General features: G+C 40.1%; 1 protein-coding gene across 2 annotated transcripts in view; it reads right to left on the reverse strand.

Moving 5' to 3' along the window:
• Positions 1–466: 466 nt before the first annotated feature.
• Positions 467–18757, reverse strand: part of LOC116967505 — a 31096-nt gene continuing 12805 nt past the window's right edge. Inside the window, exons 4-16 of one of the 2 annotated variants that reach the window (XM_033014138.1) lie at positions 17276–17467; positions 15752–15832; positions 15512–15624; positions 14454–14512; positions 12898–12987; positions 12360–12403; positions 11484–11659; positions 9269–9339; positions 6431–6576; positions 5303–5447; positions 3387–3530; positions 2524–2667; positions 467–566 (exon numbers count right to left, since the gene is read on the reverse strand). In XM_033014138.1, coding sequence (XP_032870029.1) covers positions 558–566; positions 2524–2667; positions 3387–3530; positions 5303–5447; positions 6431–6576; positions 9269–9339; positions 11484–11659; positions 12360–12403; positions 12898–12987; positions 14454–14512; positions 15512–15624; positions 15752–15832; positions 17276–17467 — 1414 coding nt within the window. In that variant the 3' untranslated portion in view covers positions 467–557. Of the gene's footprint in view, positions 567–2089; positions 2668–3386; positions 3531–5302; positions 5448–6430; positions 6577–9268; positions 9340–11483; positions 11660–12359; positions 12404–12897; positions 12988–14453; positions 14513–15511; positions 15625–15751; positions 15833–17275; positions 17468–18757 lie in introns of those variants that run through there. The other variant, XM_033014137.1, reaches the window with a different exon arrangement.

Raw genomic sequence — 18757 nt, forward strand, 5'->3', positions numbered from 1 at the left:
GATATGGGCTTTTTTTTTAGGACAGGCATTTCACAGGGTATTTCTCATCATAAAAAATCTTTAAAGGACTTGAAACTGCAGAAATAATTCCAGTTTTGAAATAAAATCCTCTGTGTGGTTAACGCTTGGAGTGATTCACATATTCACTTTAGCTTTTTATTTCTCTTTGTTCGAGTTTGTGGAGTGATGTCCAGTAACACACCAATAAAAACCTGCTAATATCTGCCCAAACTTATGTGGCAGTAACTACAGTGCATTTCCTGAGAAATTCTGAAATCTATTTCATTTTGCTAACAGTGAATATTTCATTAAAATTAATGATAGGTTTTGGTTCCAGTGCAAAAGCTTACATTCCAAGGTGGGAGTGATACACTCATTGTAATCAGATTACAATTTGGTTCCAGTGCAAACACTTACATTCCATGGCGGGAGTGATACACACATTGTAATCAGATTACAATTTGGTTCCATTGCAAACACTTACATTCCATGGCGGGAGTGATACACTCATTGTAATCAGATTACAATTTGGTTCCAGTGCAAAAGCTGTCCTACTCTCAGTCAACCTGTCAATGCAAAGTTGATGGAGAAGTTATGATTGGTCTAAATGTTGGGAACTCCCTTTTATCACTCCCATTATGAGTGACCACATTAATCCTCATTGTTACTTTGAATCACCAACTAAATGCCTTAAAATAAATCTCCACACAGCTTCCTTCTGTGTGTACATTAGCTCCAATTGACAGGCTAACAAGGCTTGTCAGAGGCTCATTGGCCTTATCTACTCAGTAGCTACATCATTTAGACGATGATAACCTCTAGTTTCTGCCTTAAATAAAAAGGAAAGAAAGTAAAAATACAGCATGTGCAGGGATTGTTTGGAATTTATGCAGTCGTATAAAACAGATGTTGAATTTGCAGCCCATTTTACATCATTCCCATAATTATTTCCATGGAAGCTGTTGAGTATAAAATGGGCTGTTGACTAACATTATTGTGCAAAGTTGAGATATCTCTTCTGACTTGCTTTTGATAAAATGCAAGCATCACAAAGAGTAATTGTAAAATAATGGAGAACTGGACCAAAAGCAAAGAAAAAGCACAACCTGCTTTGTTATTGCATTGTTCCTTTTCCATTCTATTAATGATCTTTTAACCCAGTGGAGGTCTATGAAAAGGAGCCAATTTATGACAATATTTCAACTGTAGTCCTAAGGTGCTCTGCCTTGCAACATCTGCTTGGCTTTTCATAGCGGTTTATTTTTAATTTAGTTTTTCTTCCTCTTTTTTACTCTTTATGCAAATATTCATTAGAGTGGAGATTGTAGTTGACTACAGTTGCTTTTCATAATGACTAAATCTTTGGAGGTCTGCTAATATGTCAAAATATGGAGGGTTTACCCAAAGCCTGTCTATAGATGGAACTTCCAGCACAGAAACAGGCCATTTGCTTCAACTCATCTGTGATATTTATGCTCAACAGGAATTGTCTTCCATCCCACTTTGTCTAGACACATATATGACCAGAGCAGAGGTGGTCTTTCATCAATTTCTCATCATAGTTTGCCACAAAAAAGCATACATTTTCCAGCAGGTTTGTAACCAACAATCACCAGCTGAAATCCTTGCTACATTAGTTTGATACTTCCAGTCATTCCATACAGATCATGATGCACTAGGCAGTGTATCGCTAGACAGTGTTTTCACCCTAAACCTCTGCTGAATTATGAAGACGTTTCTTTTGAAGTCTTCTACTTAGATTGTGGACGCAGCCAGATCATCACTCAGACCAACCCCCCTTCCAATGACCATCTACACTTCACACTGCCTTGGCAAGGCTAAAAGTATCATCAAGGACCAATCTCACCTCGGTCACTCACTCTTCTCCCCTCTCCCATCGGGCAAGAGGTACAGAAGTGTGAAAACGCACACCTCCAGATTCAGGGACGTTTCTTCCCAGCTGTTATCAGCAACTGAACCATCCTATCACCAACTAGAGAGCAGACCTGAGCAACTATCTACCTCACTGGAGACTCTCGGACTATATTTAATCGGACTTTACCTTGCACTAAATGCTATTTTATTTATCATGTATCTGTACACAATGGATATTGTAATCATGTACAGTCTTTCCGCTGACTGGTTAGCACACAACAAAAGCTTTTCACTGTACCTCGGTACACGTGGCAATAATAAACTAACACATGACTGAGCCAGGAGGCTCCAAATGTGGAATGTGCAACATAATAAAATGACCTTTAAAATTCATAAAGAGATTACAAAAATAAAATACCCCCCCCCCCCCTCCCCATGTTGGTTCCTACAATTTTACCTCATCTTTTCTTGACCATTTTCTTCATGTATTTGCTTACCGGAGTCAGGTTTCCACAGGTCACTCAATCCTTTTTTATCAATGTATTTTATATACGATTATTTTTATATTAATTTTCTATGCCTGCTGGGAATAATTTTCCTGTAGGTCCTTCGCTCTGATACATTTCTCTTCACCTTGACAACCGGTACCTGTTCTTGGTTGAGAGATGGACTGGAATGTGATTTTTTTAAGTTGCATCCTTCTCCTTCCAAGGTGTCAAATTTGTCCAGATCATCAGTGCCTTCATTCAGCTTAATTTTTAAAAGCTTCACATAAGTTTCAATTCGGCATTTCTGCAAAAAGTAAACGGATTTGAAAATCATCAAGCCTAGTTTGGTGGAAAGGATCGAAGCACATTGTGCATCACACAAGAGTAACCAAAATACCATGTACAGTTTGATTTCCACATTGGACGATGGTTTGATAACGCTGAAGAGGGTGCAGAAAAGATTTGAGGATTCAAAAGCTTCCCGCTAATAAAAACTACTCCCAAAACTGCTCTTCCATTTTTCCCTATCCTATTCTCTCCATTCCTCTTTTCCTGAAGTTAAACACTCTAATATTAATTTCACTATCAATGCAGTTGCAGATTAACCAGATGATGTAATTCTGATGTAAAATCCCACACCTGTTTTTTACTCTCTCCTGATGCGACATGATCTGTTCAGTATTATCTTTCATTTCATGTTTCCACCAACTGCTCCCTTTGGCATCTCACAGTCACCAACTGTTCTCATTCATCTCCCTCTATTTACAGTACCCAGGTCAGATCAGCAATGATGAAACATCTCTCTCTCTCTCACGTGGAGTATTCATACTTTTAGTTTGTAAATGCATCTGCCATTTCTCTGCCCATATTTGTAACTGATCTATATCCTGCTTATCCTGTGACAGCCTTCTTCAGTGTCCACAACTCCACCAGGCGTTGTGTTGTCTGCAAGCTTACTACCCAACCAATCCGTCATTGTTATGTATCACAAACCCAGCTCATGCCCACATTTTAAAACCTTACCTCATATTCAAAATATTCCTGCTTCATTTTGTACTCCTCAAACTCCTTTGCTTTGCTTTTCTTGTCTGGAACATTCAGCTGGTGATCATCAAGATCATCTAAAATCGACTGCAACATGGAGTCATGAGATTCAAGCTGTGCCTCCTGAAACAAAGCATGAAGTTCATTGATGAGACAAGTGGGTGCCTCGGGATACAGGGAAGACGACTAGGGTGGGGGCAGGAGGGGGGAGAGAGGGCTTATTTGAAATTAGGGAAATCAATGTTCATACTGCTGGGATGTAAGTTGCCCAAGCGAAATATGCGATGTTCCTCCAATTTGTGTGTGTCCTGACTGTGGCAGTGGCGAAAGCCCAGGACCGAAAGCTCAGTATGGGAATGTTTGGCAACCGGGAGATTGAGTGGGCCAAGGCGGACTGAGTGTAAGTGTTCAGCCAAACGATCGCTCAGCCTAAGCTTGGTCTTTCTGAAATAAAGGAGCCCATTCTACGGGCAGGGTAGATGAGGATAGTCAACTTTCGGAGTGCTTTGTCCTCTTTAACTGTATTAGTTTAGTTTATTTTATTGTCACGTGTACCGAAGTACATGATCACAATTGAGCCATCTGCAGTGTACATGTACATGATAGAGGGAATAATGCTTTGTGCAAGATGACATCCAGTAAAGTACGATTAAAGATAGTCCAAGGGTCTTCAATGAGGTAGATAACAGCTCAGGACCGCTCTCTCGTTGGTGAGAGGACGGTTCAGTTGCCTGATAACAGCTGAGAAGAAAATGTCCCTGAATCTGGAGCTGTGGCGTTTTCATACTTCTGTACCTCTTGCCTGAGGGGAGAGGGGGGAAGAGGGCGTGACCGGGGTGAGACTGGTCCTTGATGATGCTGCTGGCCTTGCCGAGGCAGCTTATTATAAGTAGTAAAACTGATGTTGTAGAGATTTCTGACTTCTGTGTGATCCCAGCATCGGTAATCCTTGTGTTGTGAGCGTTCAGGTAGCGAAAATTCACCCTTGCAGAATTCACTAATCCCTACTTAAAATGAAATCTCGAGTAAAACTCAGATTCCTACAGAATTTATTTGATAAAAAGTAAATAAATAAATACCAAATTAATTTTATTCAGCTTGCATTTCTTGATGCACATGCCGAAGACGTGACTTTGAGTTGTGGAAATTCATGATACAAACCATCCATAATGCGGGGGGCACCTGTAAATGAGCTAACCCGTACAATAGGTTTGCTGAAGATTGCTTCAGCTCCACTCACAAAGCATCAACAAGAATGAAGCAAAATTATGGAAGAAGAAGTTTGTAAACTAGTGATCCTAACTCATTAATGTCAGAAGCTGAAACATTTTTACTACCTGCGTTTGAAGAATAAATATCGGCCAGGATATTGGGGATAACTCCCCAAATACTTTCTCAAAAGTGGAGTTGGATCTTTTTACATCCACCTGTCGGATTTTAATCTCAGCACCATGATGGTCCCCGAAAGTGATCTGCTTAATTTACACTAACTTATGATTCAGAGTTGAGATTCTGCCTGGCTCTGGAGCCAGAAACAGGAAGACAACTAAACAAAGAACGGAAGAGGGCGATCTGTAGTGACCAAGAACAATGCAATATGTCAAAAGCATACACATAAAAAATAAACTAACCTAAGGGAAGAAATAATTGAGGGTCAAAGATATACCTATTAATAGCAAGCATCTTGTAATGGATGATAAAAAAACAGTGGGAAAGGTGACATTTTACAAAGAGATGTCCTCTAGAAGGGAAAGTCGACATGTTTGTACCCGACCAATGTTACCTAATTGACCAGTTATTACCAGATCTCAGTGGATTTCATAGCTACTATTATTGTTTTGGAAGGAGATATTTTGGTAGGAATAACACAGTGGAACTAAAATACGTCAATGTACCTCTTTCTGTTTAGAGACAGTGGCTGGGTATATTGGTCGACTAAACTTCCTCTTTGAACCAATAGCTGCTGGGAATGGAGGTGAAGAAAACATGGCGGCCACGAGATTGATCCGGGTGATCCATGAGTTCATCTGTTCCGCACTTCTGTTGGAGTTAAAAAAACAGCATTATTGATGTACTTTGAGGAACTGAAGTCTGATTACTTTCAAATTATTTTTGCCTAGCTGATTGGTTGGGGAGCAAACACTAAGTGAGAGGATATAACAAAACGAAAACTGGTGCAATTACTTTATTCAGGAAGTCCACAAAGGGGCAGAGATAAGGTAGCAGGACATGTTATTTTTCTCAGTTTAAGGAAGTCTGGATAGGCTGGGGTTGTTTTCCTTAGAATGGAGAAGACCAATGGGGACTGATGAAGAGGTACAAACATGAGGGGCATAGTGGGGTGGACAGTCGTGAACTTTTTGCCAGATAAGTGGTGCAACGAGAAAGACACAGATTTAAGGTAAAGTTTAGAGGAGGTCAAATTAAGCATTTTTTTCACCCGGGGGCATAATTCTTGGCACATTTAAAACTGAGATGAAGAGAAAGTTATTATTTCCAGATGAGGTAACTCTCCACCCTTGAGGCCCGTGGAGACCCAGTCATCGAGCAGATTGAAGGTAGGTTGTTAAACGTTTTGGGCACGGAATCAAAGGATGTGGAGATGAGGAAGGTGAACCTGATGTAGTGGAACAGTCATGCTATTCCTGAATGACGGAGACTCAAGCATTAGATTTGAAGCTTTTGGCATTGTTACAGAGCTCTAGGGGCATCTGGTGGATGTGAGAATATGGCAACATAGTGCTTAATATACCAGATTAGCATCCAGAGTTCTAGACGCTGATTTTGAGACATAGAAATATGAATCTCACCGTGTCATAGAACGTAGAACATGTCAGCTGGGAAATTTAAATTCAAGCAATTAACTTAGCCAGCGATAAAAACTAATCCCAATTAAGAACTGTGATTCTGTTTACAGTAGAATATTTTTACTGTCACCAGTTTGTCATAAAATCCCATCTTGTACTGTTGGTACTATTTGTCATTCTAAGTTTTTGTTACAGTAAAGTTTAGATGATACTTACTGAGCCTGGAATAAAAAGATTCGCCAGTCAGCAGTCTGCAGACGGAAAACGTAAGGGCGTTTGTTATATTCAGCAGCTTTGGTTGCCAGTGAGTGGTGAACGCTGATCGCCTCCTCTGACGACTGTTTATCAAGCCTGTATTCATCCTAGGAAGAGTAATGACATATTACATTTCATTGCTTCTTGAATGACTAGCTGGTTATTTCGACTTTAAAGATACAGCCTGGAAACAGACCAGGCCCACCAGTCCACTAGCACTTTCCTACACACTGGGGGCAACGCCCACCAGTCCACTAGCACTTTCCTACATACTGGGGGGCAATTTACAATTTACACAAGCCAAATAACCAACAAACCTGAATGTCTTTGGAGTGTGGGAGGAAACTGGAGCACTTGGGGAAAACCCATGCACACAGGGAATATGTAAAACTCTGTACAGGCAGCACCCGTAGTCAGCATTGACCCGGGTCTCTGACGCTGTAAGGCAGCAACTCTACAGCTGCGCCACCGTGTGGCCCTTTCCCATTGCCAGATGATGGTACTGGGATAGGGATGAGATGAGAGCACCTTGTCAACAGAACAAAGTAGATGCAAATTGTACCTAATGACTCAGAGGCATGTTACCTGAACTTATAGGTGTGAGTTATAGCGAGAGGCTGAATAGGCTGGTATCTTTTTGCCAGCTGGTGCATAGTTGGCTGAGGGATGACCTTGTTGAGGTGTACAAGATCATAATGGGCATGGATCAAGTGAATGCTCAAGGTCCTTTTCCCACTGCAGAGGATTTTAAGCATAGGCTTAAGATGAGACGGGTGAGATTTAAGAGGGACCTCGGGCAACTTTTTCACTCAGTGGGTAGTTCATATCTGGAATGAGCTGCCAGAGAAAGCTATAGAAATGGAAACTATATTGAAAGGAAGGGTTTTGAGAAATCAAACCAAATGTGGGCAAATGGGACTAGCCCAGAATGGCAATTCGACTGGCATGGACAGAGTGTGCTGAAGGGCCTGTTTCCATGTTGTATAGTTCTTTGACTTTAAACCCCTTGGATCAAGTATGGTTGAAAATAACATTATTTAGTCTACTGTTTTTAAATGTTCATTCTCATTTATTATTGATTAGTTTAAGTACACTACAAAATGGTGTTAGTGAGTGTGATGTGTGTAAGATCTATGTCTGCTGAAACGTCACCGATTCCTTCTCTCCTGAAATGCTGTCTGACCCGCTAAGTTACTCCACCATTTTGTGTCTATCTTTAATTAACCTTGGGTCCAGTCAGAAAATCATACCAGCCCATGTTCAATTCTCAAATATTACCTGTACAATAGAACTTTTTTTTAAATAACAATAGTGGAGAAGTTTATAGATCTGTGAGCTCCTCCTAATGATCCAACTGTATGTTGAAAGGATTTGCAGTTATAATATAGTTTTCTGTTGGTCCCTAAAAGACACTAGGTGGTGCTCATGGAACGCTACAATGCCAAGGGCTGTCTATTTCACATCAGGCAGCAAAATGAGGACATGTTTAGTTAAGACCACTAGAGACCATACAGATTTTGAGTTTGCTCGGGTGCAAGAGTTGCCAAAAAGTTTCCTCCTCCTTTCTCTTTACATCCCTTCAAGGTTTTAGAGTTACCGTGATGTCATCCATTGACTTTAAATCCGATGCAAACTTTTCTGTCAAGTAGTACTCAGGCCTCAGTTAAAACTGTATCAAAGTCTTGATGTAATAGGATCCAATTAACATAAATCTTCAGGTCTTATTTCAGGAGGTTGCACCAACTGTCTACAAAAACCCCGAATAGCACTTGAAATCAGGGGCGGAAAACCCGGGGGGGCCAGAGGGGACACGTCCCCCCCATGTTTTGAGAGGTGGGGGACATCCCCCCCAAGTTTTTGTGATCCCGATTTTAAAATCTCCGCTTTTAGCGCTGGATTGAGCCTCAGAAGCCTCGCGCGTGTGTGTGAGTGTGCGCATGCACGCTTGGCCGCCAAAAAATGGTGTCCCCCGTCCCCTCCATGTTTTGATAGTGAGTTCCGCTCTTGCTTGAAATGGTCACACTCTGAGCTGGCAAGTAGCTGGCTTGCTTTTAATTGCCCACCAGCAGCTCGGCAGCGTTAAAGTTAACATTTATAGACAAGCATTTGTTTTCATCTTCGCTGTACATGGTCTTATACACTGTGGGATATCGTTATTAGATCGCTTCATGAGAATTACAGCCACAACAGTTGACAGTTTGGCTTACCTAGTATCAGAGTTTCTGACCTTCCCAAATTAATTTGTTCCTGTTGATTGGGATTTATTTTATTGAATAGATGGAACAAATTACTTTCTTAGATTAAGGTATTTTAGGGAATGATTGATTATATCCGTATAGATTTGTAGAAAGAAAACTAGCAGAGAGCAGCATTATTTGAGCACCATTACTCCATGTTGATATATTTATTTTTCTCTTGCATGAGATTTGTCATCACAACTGGCCAGAAAATGTACACTAAATCTGAATGGCTAGAACCTAGATATAATCCAATATGATTTGGATCATTCATAACTAACAATTCAAATATACCAACAACTTGCAATTGAATTTTGTATTTAATCTATGATTTTGGATTGATTTATAAGAGTTGCTTACTCCTACTTACTTAAAGTGCAGATTTTAACAATTACGGCAAGAAGGAGCATGAGAAGATAAAGAGTTTTATGGATGAAACTAAGAAGGAATGTTAGGAGCAAATGTGGTGATTTGAACATTTAGAATACAGAAAAGCGGAGTATAAATGAAATGTAGAAAGGCTCTGTTTGGAAGATGCTGAAGGCCAGATTTGTGAGTTTACCTTCAGCAGATAGATGATAGTTCCCTTTAACACAGCGTAAAAGGTTTTCCAGCTTCTCTTTCCCCATGGTGCTATGGAACATAGGAAAGCAAGAATTAGAAATAGCTACTGCACTGGAACAAATGTTACTGTACTAGAAATTGCATAGGATCTAAAAAAGGCATGTTAAAATGGTGCTGCTCTCTAGCACACTAGTTTTACAGAGGCCCTGTGGAATACAAGCCAAGGCTCAGCCTTTGGCCATAGAAAGGCATTACTTCAGCTACCCCTGCCATCGTCGCATTAGTGGCAGAATTCAGTTGGGTGTGGGGATGCATGATCAGGTTTGAGGACATTAGTGATTAGACAAAAGACAATAGGTACAGGAGTAGGCCATTCGGCTCTTCGAGCCAGCACCACCATTCAGTGTGATCATGGCTGATCATCCAAGAGGATGGGTAAGGAATTCTAAATATATATATCCATATACAAAAAGTCATTTTTAACACCACCTTCCTATCTCCATCAGAAAACCCCTCTCATACGCTGCTGTGTCACAATTGCCTTTGACTAACTTTGTGCAAGCAATCATTCTCTGACTGCAAGCTCCCTGAGAGGAAAGAGCTCCCTGAGAGGGAGTCAAGTTGTCACCGTGCATGCAACCACCCATTAACCCACATCCTTCCTCTATAACTTGTAGATTCTTAATGTTGCCATGCCAAGGACTTGGAGAACTCAGAGGTAAATTTGTTTGGCTATCTGCAACTATAGTTCTCAAATTGTTATTAAAAGTAATTGTTGATTGCTAATATTTCTGCAGACAGCACAGTGGCAACTAATTATGTAGGTCCTGGGATGTTTAAATTATGATAGTAATTTGATCCAACTCAAGAGGTTGATTAAAATAACCCATAAGTGCTGGAATAACCCAGCGGGTCAGGCAGCATCTCTGGAAAAGATTGACAGATGATGTTTTGAGTGGGTTGATCAGCTAGGTTATTATGTCGAGAAGTGGCAAATGGTGTTCAATTAGGATAAGTGTGAGTATTGTATTTCGGCAAGTCAAAGCTTGGTGCGAGGCTCACAGCGAACAGATGGGGCATAGAGTATGTTGCAGAGCAGAGAACAAATATATAGCTCCCTGAAAGCTACGTCACAGGTAGACAGGGTTGTGAAGAATGCATTTGGCAGGCTGGCCTTCATCGGTTAGGGCAATGAGCAAAGGAGTTGGGATGTTATGTGGCAGTTGTACAAGATCTTGGTGAGGGAGCATTTGTAGAATTTAGTTTTGGTTACTCTGCTATAGGAAAGATGGCATTAGACTGGAAAGAGTGCACAGAATATTTACCGGAATGTTGCTAGGATATGCAGGCTTGGGTAAAAGGGAGAGTTTTGGCATGGTTGGACTTCATTCCTTGGACTGTAGGCGATTGAAAGGTGGCTTTATATAGAGGGGTATAAAATCAGGTGGGTCATAGATAAGGTGAATCATTTTCTGGAGGGTAAGGTGAGATGGGAACATTTTAAAAGGGACCTGAGTGACAAGTCTTTAACAGAGGATATTTGGAATGAGCTGCCAGAAGAAATGTTTGAGCAGGTACAATAACAACATTTAAAAGACTTTTGGGATGAATATGGATAAGATAGGTCTAAGGGATATGGGTCAAACGCAGGCAAATGGGAACAGCGTAGATGGGGCATCTTGGATGACATGGGGGTGAATTGGGCTGGTGCCTGTTTCTCTGCTGTAATACTCAATGACTCTAGTACATTACACCTGACCTGCACTATAACAACTGTGTTGTACTCTTGTGCCACTTATAGTAGAGCATATGCATCATTCTTTCCTCTCTGCCCCTTGCCCCATTTTAATCTCTGTGATTTGCTTATCTAAGACCTTGCCCCATCATGCACAAAGTTTTGTCTCCTTCATAAACCTTGGGATTTATGTGTTTGCTTTCTCTCCCTCACAGCTATCAGGTGTAGCACACTGATTCCAACTTTATGTTGTAGGTTGAGACATGAGCACAAAGTACGGACTATCACCAGTGCAGTACAGACACACATGTCACGATGTTAACTGAAGCATCTTTCTTATTTCTCCATCTGTTTTTTTTTCCCTTTCTTTTTATTTTTTCCTTATTCTCCCTTCACTCTGTTCACTGAAAGAGAGAATGTGGTAGTGCACAGTCCCAGGATGCCTTCAACTGGAAATGCAGTGGGAGAGATAACTAACTTTTTTTGCCATCAATGTCAGCATGGAATTTGCGACTAAGAAATCCTTGCTTGTAGGTGGGGGCTTTGTGATCATGCAGGACCTCCAGGAAAGGGCTGCCTTTGTCCGTCGTGCCTGATATGTTGATGGTATCTTCAGACATTGGCATGATAGATTTCTGCAGCTCTTCATCATCCCTGGAATAATTAATAGCAAAGAGGATGGATATTAATCTAATTTCTGTATGAAGTTAGATTTTTAATATTAATTAGTGTGGCTTGTTAACATTCAGACCCACCAGCATGCTGCCATATTAACTAGCATGAAGATATGTTATGCATAATTCCAATGGTGGTCGGACTGCACTATTCCTCCTGTCCCCAAGTGGGCAGGCTCGGCCGTACTGAGTTTTAGAAGTTTCTCACTAGATTCTGGATACATTTTTAAAACTTTACTGGATGGATTTTGTATTAACTGAATGTCCCTCACTGCATTCTCTCTAGACTCATGGCTCAATACTGAGTTCTGCATAAATGTGATGTCCAACACCATGTAGACTGAGCTTGATGGAGACGTAACGTTCCAATCTAGGCTCGCTATGGCCCTGATGCCCAACATCAGATTCTCTGTGAACCTGATCCCTCTTAGCCCCAGTATGGATCAGTTGCCCCTTTGTTCTGTATTGATACAAGTGTAGTGACTGTCCAGATCTCATGTCCACATGAACCCCACTATCTGATGTTCCTCATTGGCTCCTGTATACAACTCATGTTTATCAGTATTTCCTGATTGATCTGATGTCCCTCTTTTCACTTTCTCCATGTATCCAGTCAGACAAGGAAGCTTTTATTATGAAATAAGTAACACAGTTGCTAGGGTTAAGTGTTAGGTACTTACACGGCCCATTCGAGCTTCTTACTTTTTATTGAATGGTACAGAGCCTGGAAACCAGAAACAGGGAATGCTTTGAATGTTCAATAGAGACAGCCAGTGAGCAGATAGTTTGGAATAAATACACCATTGACTATGGTTTACTCATAAGCAGCAGTTACAAGTCCAGTTTGCATTGTTAGCCAGTACATTTATTTGATTTTTACTTTGTTTATGGTTTCAATGGAAGATTTACTTCAAGGTCAGGTTAACTTAGATATCAGTTATTCAAGATATTATACATGGTGCATGTAGATTTTTGTTACAGAGTTTTTCTTCATGCCCCGGAGTGGCAAGGATCAAATCAGGCGAGGTTTACCATCACTGTCACGTTACCTTTGCTGGAAAGAACTTTTATTGGATAAGTACTTGCTACCTTGAGTTCATATACACAAAATATTTGCCAGAAGATGACTGTAATACAAATCTTATCCCAACAGGGTCAAGATCATCAATTAAAGGGAAGAAAACATTGTTGAAGGGGAAAAGTAATTTAAATTGGTACCTTTAGAAAGTCTTTTGGAAAATCCTTCCCATCATTCATGCCTTCCAAGTTAGTTATGAAATCTTGACTAGACATACTTTTCCCAATGTTCTAAAGTGCCAAAATAAACAACGGTGAAAAGGTACAGTAATAAGGAAATTGGGGTAAGGATGAATTCACATGTTGATTTTTGGATACGAGGTACAATGTGAGCACACATTTCAAGTAAAGCCAAGACTAAACATAGCTGAATATATTATGGCTATGCACACACTTCAGTTTCCCATGTGTTTAGTGGTCTGTGAATGCCAAGCACAGCAAACAGCATCTAATTGAGTTCCTACTATGTCTCAATGCATTGTGGTAGCTAATCGTCACAACAAAACAGCAGAAAGGCTGTAATGGTTCCTACTGACCCTGGACTTGCCAGAATCAAATAGAGAAAGCTGCCTGAGTCAGATTACTGTCGGGTGTCTGTTTATGCAAATGTCAGGAAAGATCAGGATTGTTCTCTTAAAACGTCTGACATTGTCAAAGTAAAAAGCGGAATACTATCAACACGATGACTTGCATTTAGCTAGTTAGCTACTTGTATTATTCAAGCTTAAAGGAAGTACACACTACTCTGTAGTGTATGGATCATCATCACAGGCATCATTATGTTGTCTTCCACTTTCAGTATCATTTATCCTACTTTTCAATACCACACCTTTGATTAATGTACACATCAATCTAACTCGTTTTGTAATAAGAGTGAATTCTTAAGTCACCCAATGACCTTTTGGCCATGTCAGAAACCCAGCAAAGGTTCTGAAAAGGTTGTGAGTTTGTGTTAGAACAAATGCAACACAACATGAACAAAATTGATTCTTCATTCAAATGCAAATAGAAAATAGCTTTGCTTGTACATAGGCAGATTGCTCTAACTTCTGTGGCCTGCTGACAAATTTTGCATTTTGCAGCAAATTCCAGTCTGTTGTCTGATTGTACATGTGCAGCACTCAAATTCTCATATAGTAAGTTACGTACACTTCTAGTGCTTGTAAAGTGTACTATTATTTGCTTAAGTATCGATAATATAGTTATGTTTAATTGAATTATTTAGGATTAACTGTTCATGAATTGATTCTCATCAGATTGCTGATTATTCTGTTAAAATCGGTCACAAAACAAAATGGCCAGATTACAACTTGCTTCTCAGTAGGTGAGCACCATACTACATTTTTGATATATTTTGATGACTTTGGTTTCCATTATCCACAGGCAGTTTGCAGAACCAGTGGCAGCCTCAGTATGTTTATGCCATTAGACACCTTGGGAAAGATTAAACACTATTTCAACACTTCCTGCAAAGACTTGGGGCATTGGTCGTATGAGACTCTTTACAGATATCTGTTTGGTTGGAAACGTCTGATTTTTGAACAATGTTGTGCATTTTCCGCGAACGGCAGTCTATATTTTAAACTGCCATAGCTATGTTGTACTTATTATCATAAAAGTAGCCAGCCATCATATTTATATATTACACGTTTAATTCACCTTGTTTCTAACTTCAGCCAGGATCCGAGGAAACTTACCTTTCCATGAAGATCTGAATTTAAAAGCATAATTGCACAGATGAGGGTGTGGACAGTATCTACAGAGAATAAGGAGCAAACGTTATAAGATCAGACAAGCTCTTTTCTTTGTTTTAACTATCATTGTCCTTTTTAATTTCAAGTTAAAATGCAATATAATTGGAAACAGAAACAACAATTAAGAACTGATCAATTGTTTATATTGCTGGCATTGCATTGTCACATCTAGAATATACAGGGATTAAATGGAACTATAATCTCAGACTGCTGAAACTACTTGGATATGGAGATGGTTTTGCATCATAATGCTCAGTAAAACTGGACATGGAAAGCATTGTGTGTACTTTCACCATCAGACTCAATTAATATTGGGTCTTATGCTGGGTCACAAACTCGAGGTCTCCAGACTTGTATAGTTGTCCATGGACTGCTTGGTCTAGTGCTGGAGAAGCAGTTGTAAAGGCCCATGGTGTTCCTGCTGAGGAAGCAGTTCTATTCCTTCTGACTGCAGATTAAACAATGTTCACTGTTAGCTTGTCATTGACAGTTTTCAGTGGGTATATAATGACAAAATAAAATTTGAATAGGACAAATTACAAAAAGGATATTGAAACTGGCAATTGGGCCTTTTTGTCATTTTGATGGATCTTGTTTTATTTTATTGTCAAAAACACCTGTATAATGCGAGCACATGTTCAATGTTTTCCAAGTGGGGCAGGTCCGAGCCCTAAACTGGGCCACTGGCCCTATTTTCTATCTAGATACCAGTCATAGATATGTGCTAATTTTACCTTCATGTTTCTTATTGATAGATTAGGTTTAAAAGAATGACTGGTCTTTTTGTCCACAACAAAGTAAACAAAAACAAGATACACTTGCCTGCTGTTTTTAAATTAGATGGGAATAAATTACATATAATACAAATAATAGATGATAACCTTCTGTTAAGTAATTGGAAAGTATATTTATTGGACAGACACGTGATCTCAATCTGGGCCCATATGGATAACATAGTAAAGCTGGTGTGCAGTGAGGCTGCTCCAGATAGTTGCTCGTACCTCGACTGTGAATAATGTCCGGATTACAATGCTGGAAACGATTGGAGAAGCAATGCAACACTCGCTCCCGTTCCTGCGTCTCTCCCGTCAGTGCTAATGCCAACAGGAATTTTCTGTGGACAAAATCAGAAAAGAATCTCACAAAAGATGCACATTAACATTGTCATTAATAGCTTATTAAATATTTTATTACAAAATAATATTCGACCCATAACAAATCCAAAAGATATCCAAGACTACCTTAGTGCCTGATCAAGGGTCATCTCTCGGAAGTCAAATAGTTGCAGATATTCCTCAGCTACCATCTGACTGAATTCATTACTAAAGGATAAAAAAGGAGAGAAATCTGAGAAGATTGCTTCTGCTTCTTCCGAGAAGGGTTAGTTTGGCAAATAGTCTTAATAATTTTGTTAATTTAGCCAAAGAATATTTATGCAGACCAACATTGTCAATGATGGTAGAGAAGTGAATATATTTCTGCAATTCCATCAGACATATTAATAGAAACATTAGCTGACTTATTTTAAAGGTCATCAATTCAATGAAATTCAACCAAACTTGCAGAAAAAAAGAGTAAACATGAAAATGTTAAGAATCTGCCCCTAAATGTGGCTTTTTATATGTTTCAATAACTTTGAGTTTAAACTGACATTAGGGACAGAACCGGGCATTTGACCCGCCACGTCCATGCCAACCATTTTGCCCATTTACACTAATCCCATTTGCCAGCATTATGTAGTGTCTTTCTATGTCTTGTCTACTTGGGTATCTGTCTAAATAATTACAAGTAGTAGGTGAATCTGATTCCATACATCCTCTGGCAGCATGTTCCAGATATCAGCTACTTTCTGTTTAAAAAATAACTGCCCCTACACCCCCCCCCCCCCTTTAAATCTCCTACTTTCCACCTTAAAACGATGTTCCCTTGTGTTTAAATACCCCCACTGTGGAATAAAGATTTATGACCATCTAGTCTCTTTCTGGCACATATAATAGTATGTACTTCTATCATGTCACCTCTCAGCTTCCTGCACTCCATGGGAAAACAAACCCAATCATCCCTGTAACTAAAGTCCCACAGTTTAGGCAACACCCTAATATTTATCTATACTCCGTCCCAGGGCTGTCAGACTATAGTTCGGCAATTAGTTGTGAAGACATTGTGATTCACAGGACCTGGCTGTGATCAGGCATGGTCTCTGAATTGCAATATTGTACTTGGGAGCATATCACAAGAATTTGGTGCATGATTCGGATGACTACACTAAATCAGTTTGTAATTGTTATCAGTGTCATTGCTAACAGTCTGCATGTTATAATTTTATTTAAGCTTTAAATTAGCAGATTTGAGAACTAATTCTTTACCAGCCTGGCTATAAACCATGTCTTCAGCAGAAGTAATGGCATGTCTTGTAAAACTGAAAAATGTGCAAGACGGACGAGGTCAGACACGTGGAGTGAGGAGGCCGCTGCTGAGGGAATGAACAAAGGAGGATCCGGTGTAGGGAGACCAGCGTGAGGTAGGGGGAGAACAATGGACAATGGGGACCCGGTGTGTGGGATCGGTGTGGGTGGGTGGGGGAAGGGGAGAACAAAGGGGGACCTGCCACAGATACTGTGTATAGTTTGTAACTTTGCCAGCACCCTTATATGGCGACTTTTGCATACCTTGCGTATGCAAGGAAAGAATTTCACTGACTTCACTAAAGTATTAATTCATTCATTCAAAACATTATTGTGGAAATGATTGTGTAATGGACGTACTTCTTTTCTATGTAGGGTGCAATATCCGTCTTCTTAAATCCATCCAGATGGTAGAGTTTGTAAGCCAAGCTAATGGCAACTTCTTGGTCTGGTTTATCCCCATTAGCCAGTAGAGCTTCAAAGTCCATTGGCTTACTTGTGATGCTTGTTTCTGGCAGAATTTGAGGTTGTTGCTTGCTCTGAATGACATCACTGTATCAAGGCAAATAAAATAACAGTCTGTTAAGAATACAAAGTGCTGTAATCATGTGGTATTCTCCTCTTCCACCATCATTTCAGCACGGGACTGGAATAACCCCACAACACTTCAGGCCCTGAACATTCTAGGAATAGGAAACATCTCTTAGGCCTAACAAACCTATCCTTTTGAAATATCAGCTGCATATTCTGTAATTCCTTTCTTCCCACAATAAGATCTCTAAGGTATCCTTACTTCCCATCTGCTGATTGGATCTGATGTGAATGGATCACAGCTCGTCATTCTCCCACAGTATTCATGCAGAAAATAGACACAAAAAGCTGGAGTAACTCAGCGGGACAGACAGGTAGCATCTCTGGAGAGAAGGAATGGGTGACATTTCGGGTCGAGACTCTTCTTCAGACTGAGTCTGAAAAGGGATCTCGACCCACAATGTCATCCATTCCTTCTCTCCAGAAGTGCTGCCCGTTCACTGAGTTACTCCAGCTTTTTGTGTCTAGCTTTGGTTTAAACCAGCATCTGCAGTTCCTTCTTACACAGTTTTCATGCAGAAAAACTAGCAGTAAGTAGCCTTGCATTGGCTCCAATGGGCTAGCATATATGATCCTTACTTTGGTTTCTGACCTCTGACACGAAGGCTGGCCCTGAAGTGAATTTGCCTTTGGCAGCGTTCTAAAAGAACAGCTGACCAGAGCAGAGTGAAGCAACTGCTTTAATTGCTGTTTTTGTAAATCGTTGCTGTATTATACTTGTTAAAAGTGACATCTATGACGACTATTTTATTGATACAAAATAGCATTGTAATTAGATCATCAAATATTTTAAGATTGAAAACGGAATAACTACACAGTGAGTCACATATCCTTGCATGACATCTGGCATCACGTGCCAAATACTATTAACAGGAATACCACAGCTTTTTAAAATCTGAGTAGTAACAGAAGTCCAAGCAGTTGTAGAAGCTTGGACCTTTGCAGCTTTGTGGCTGGCTACCTACTGATTGCACTAGATGCAGTCAAGCAAATTAATAGGAAACCTCACTGTTTTCTCTGGCAGCAAGATCAATGAGAGCAAGATAAATGGCACAACACCAACATGAGAATAGTGCCCAAAAGCTTCCATATAAAGGTTATGTGGAAGCCGCTGCTATGATCTTAAGATTTCTATGCCCAAGAAACAAGTAATGACTTCAAAGCTGTTGGGGAGGAGAGGTGAGGAGGGGCAGTAAGGCTAGAAAGCAACAACTGGACAAGCAGCTGAGCATACAGGTGCCAGCAGGGCAA

The sequence above is a fragment of the Amblyraja radiata genome, chromosome 39 (genome assembly GCF_010909765.2).
Source record: "Amblyraja radiata isolate CabotCenter1 chromosome 39, sAmbRad1.1.pri, whole genome shotgun sequence".
Lineage (NCBI taxonomy): Eukaryota > Metazoa > Chordata > Chondrichthyes > Rajiformes > Rajidae > Amblyraja > Amblyraja radiata.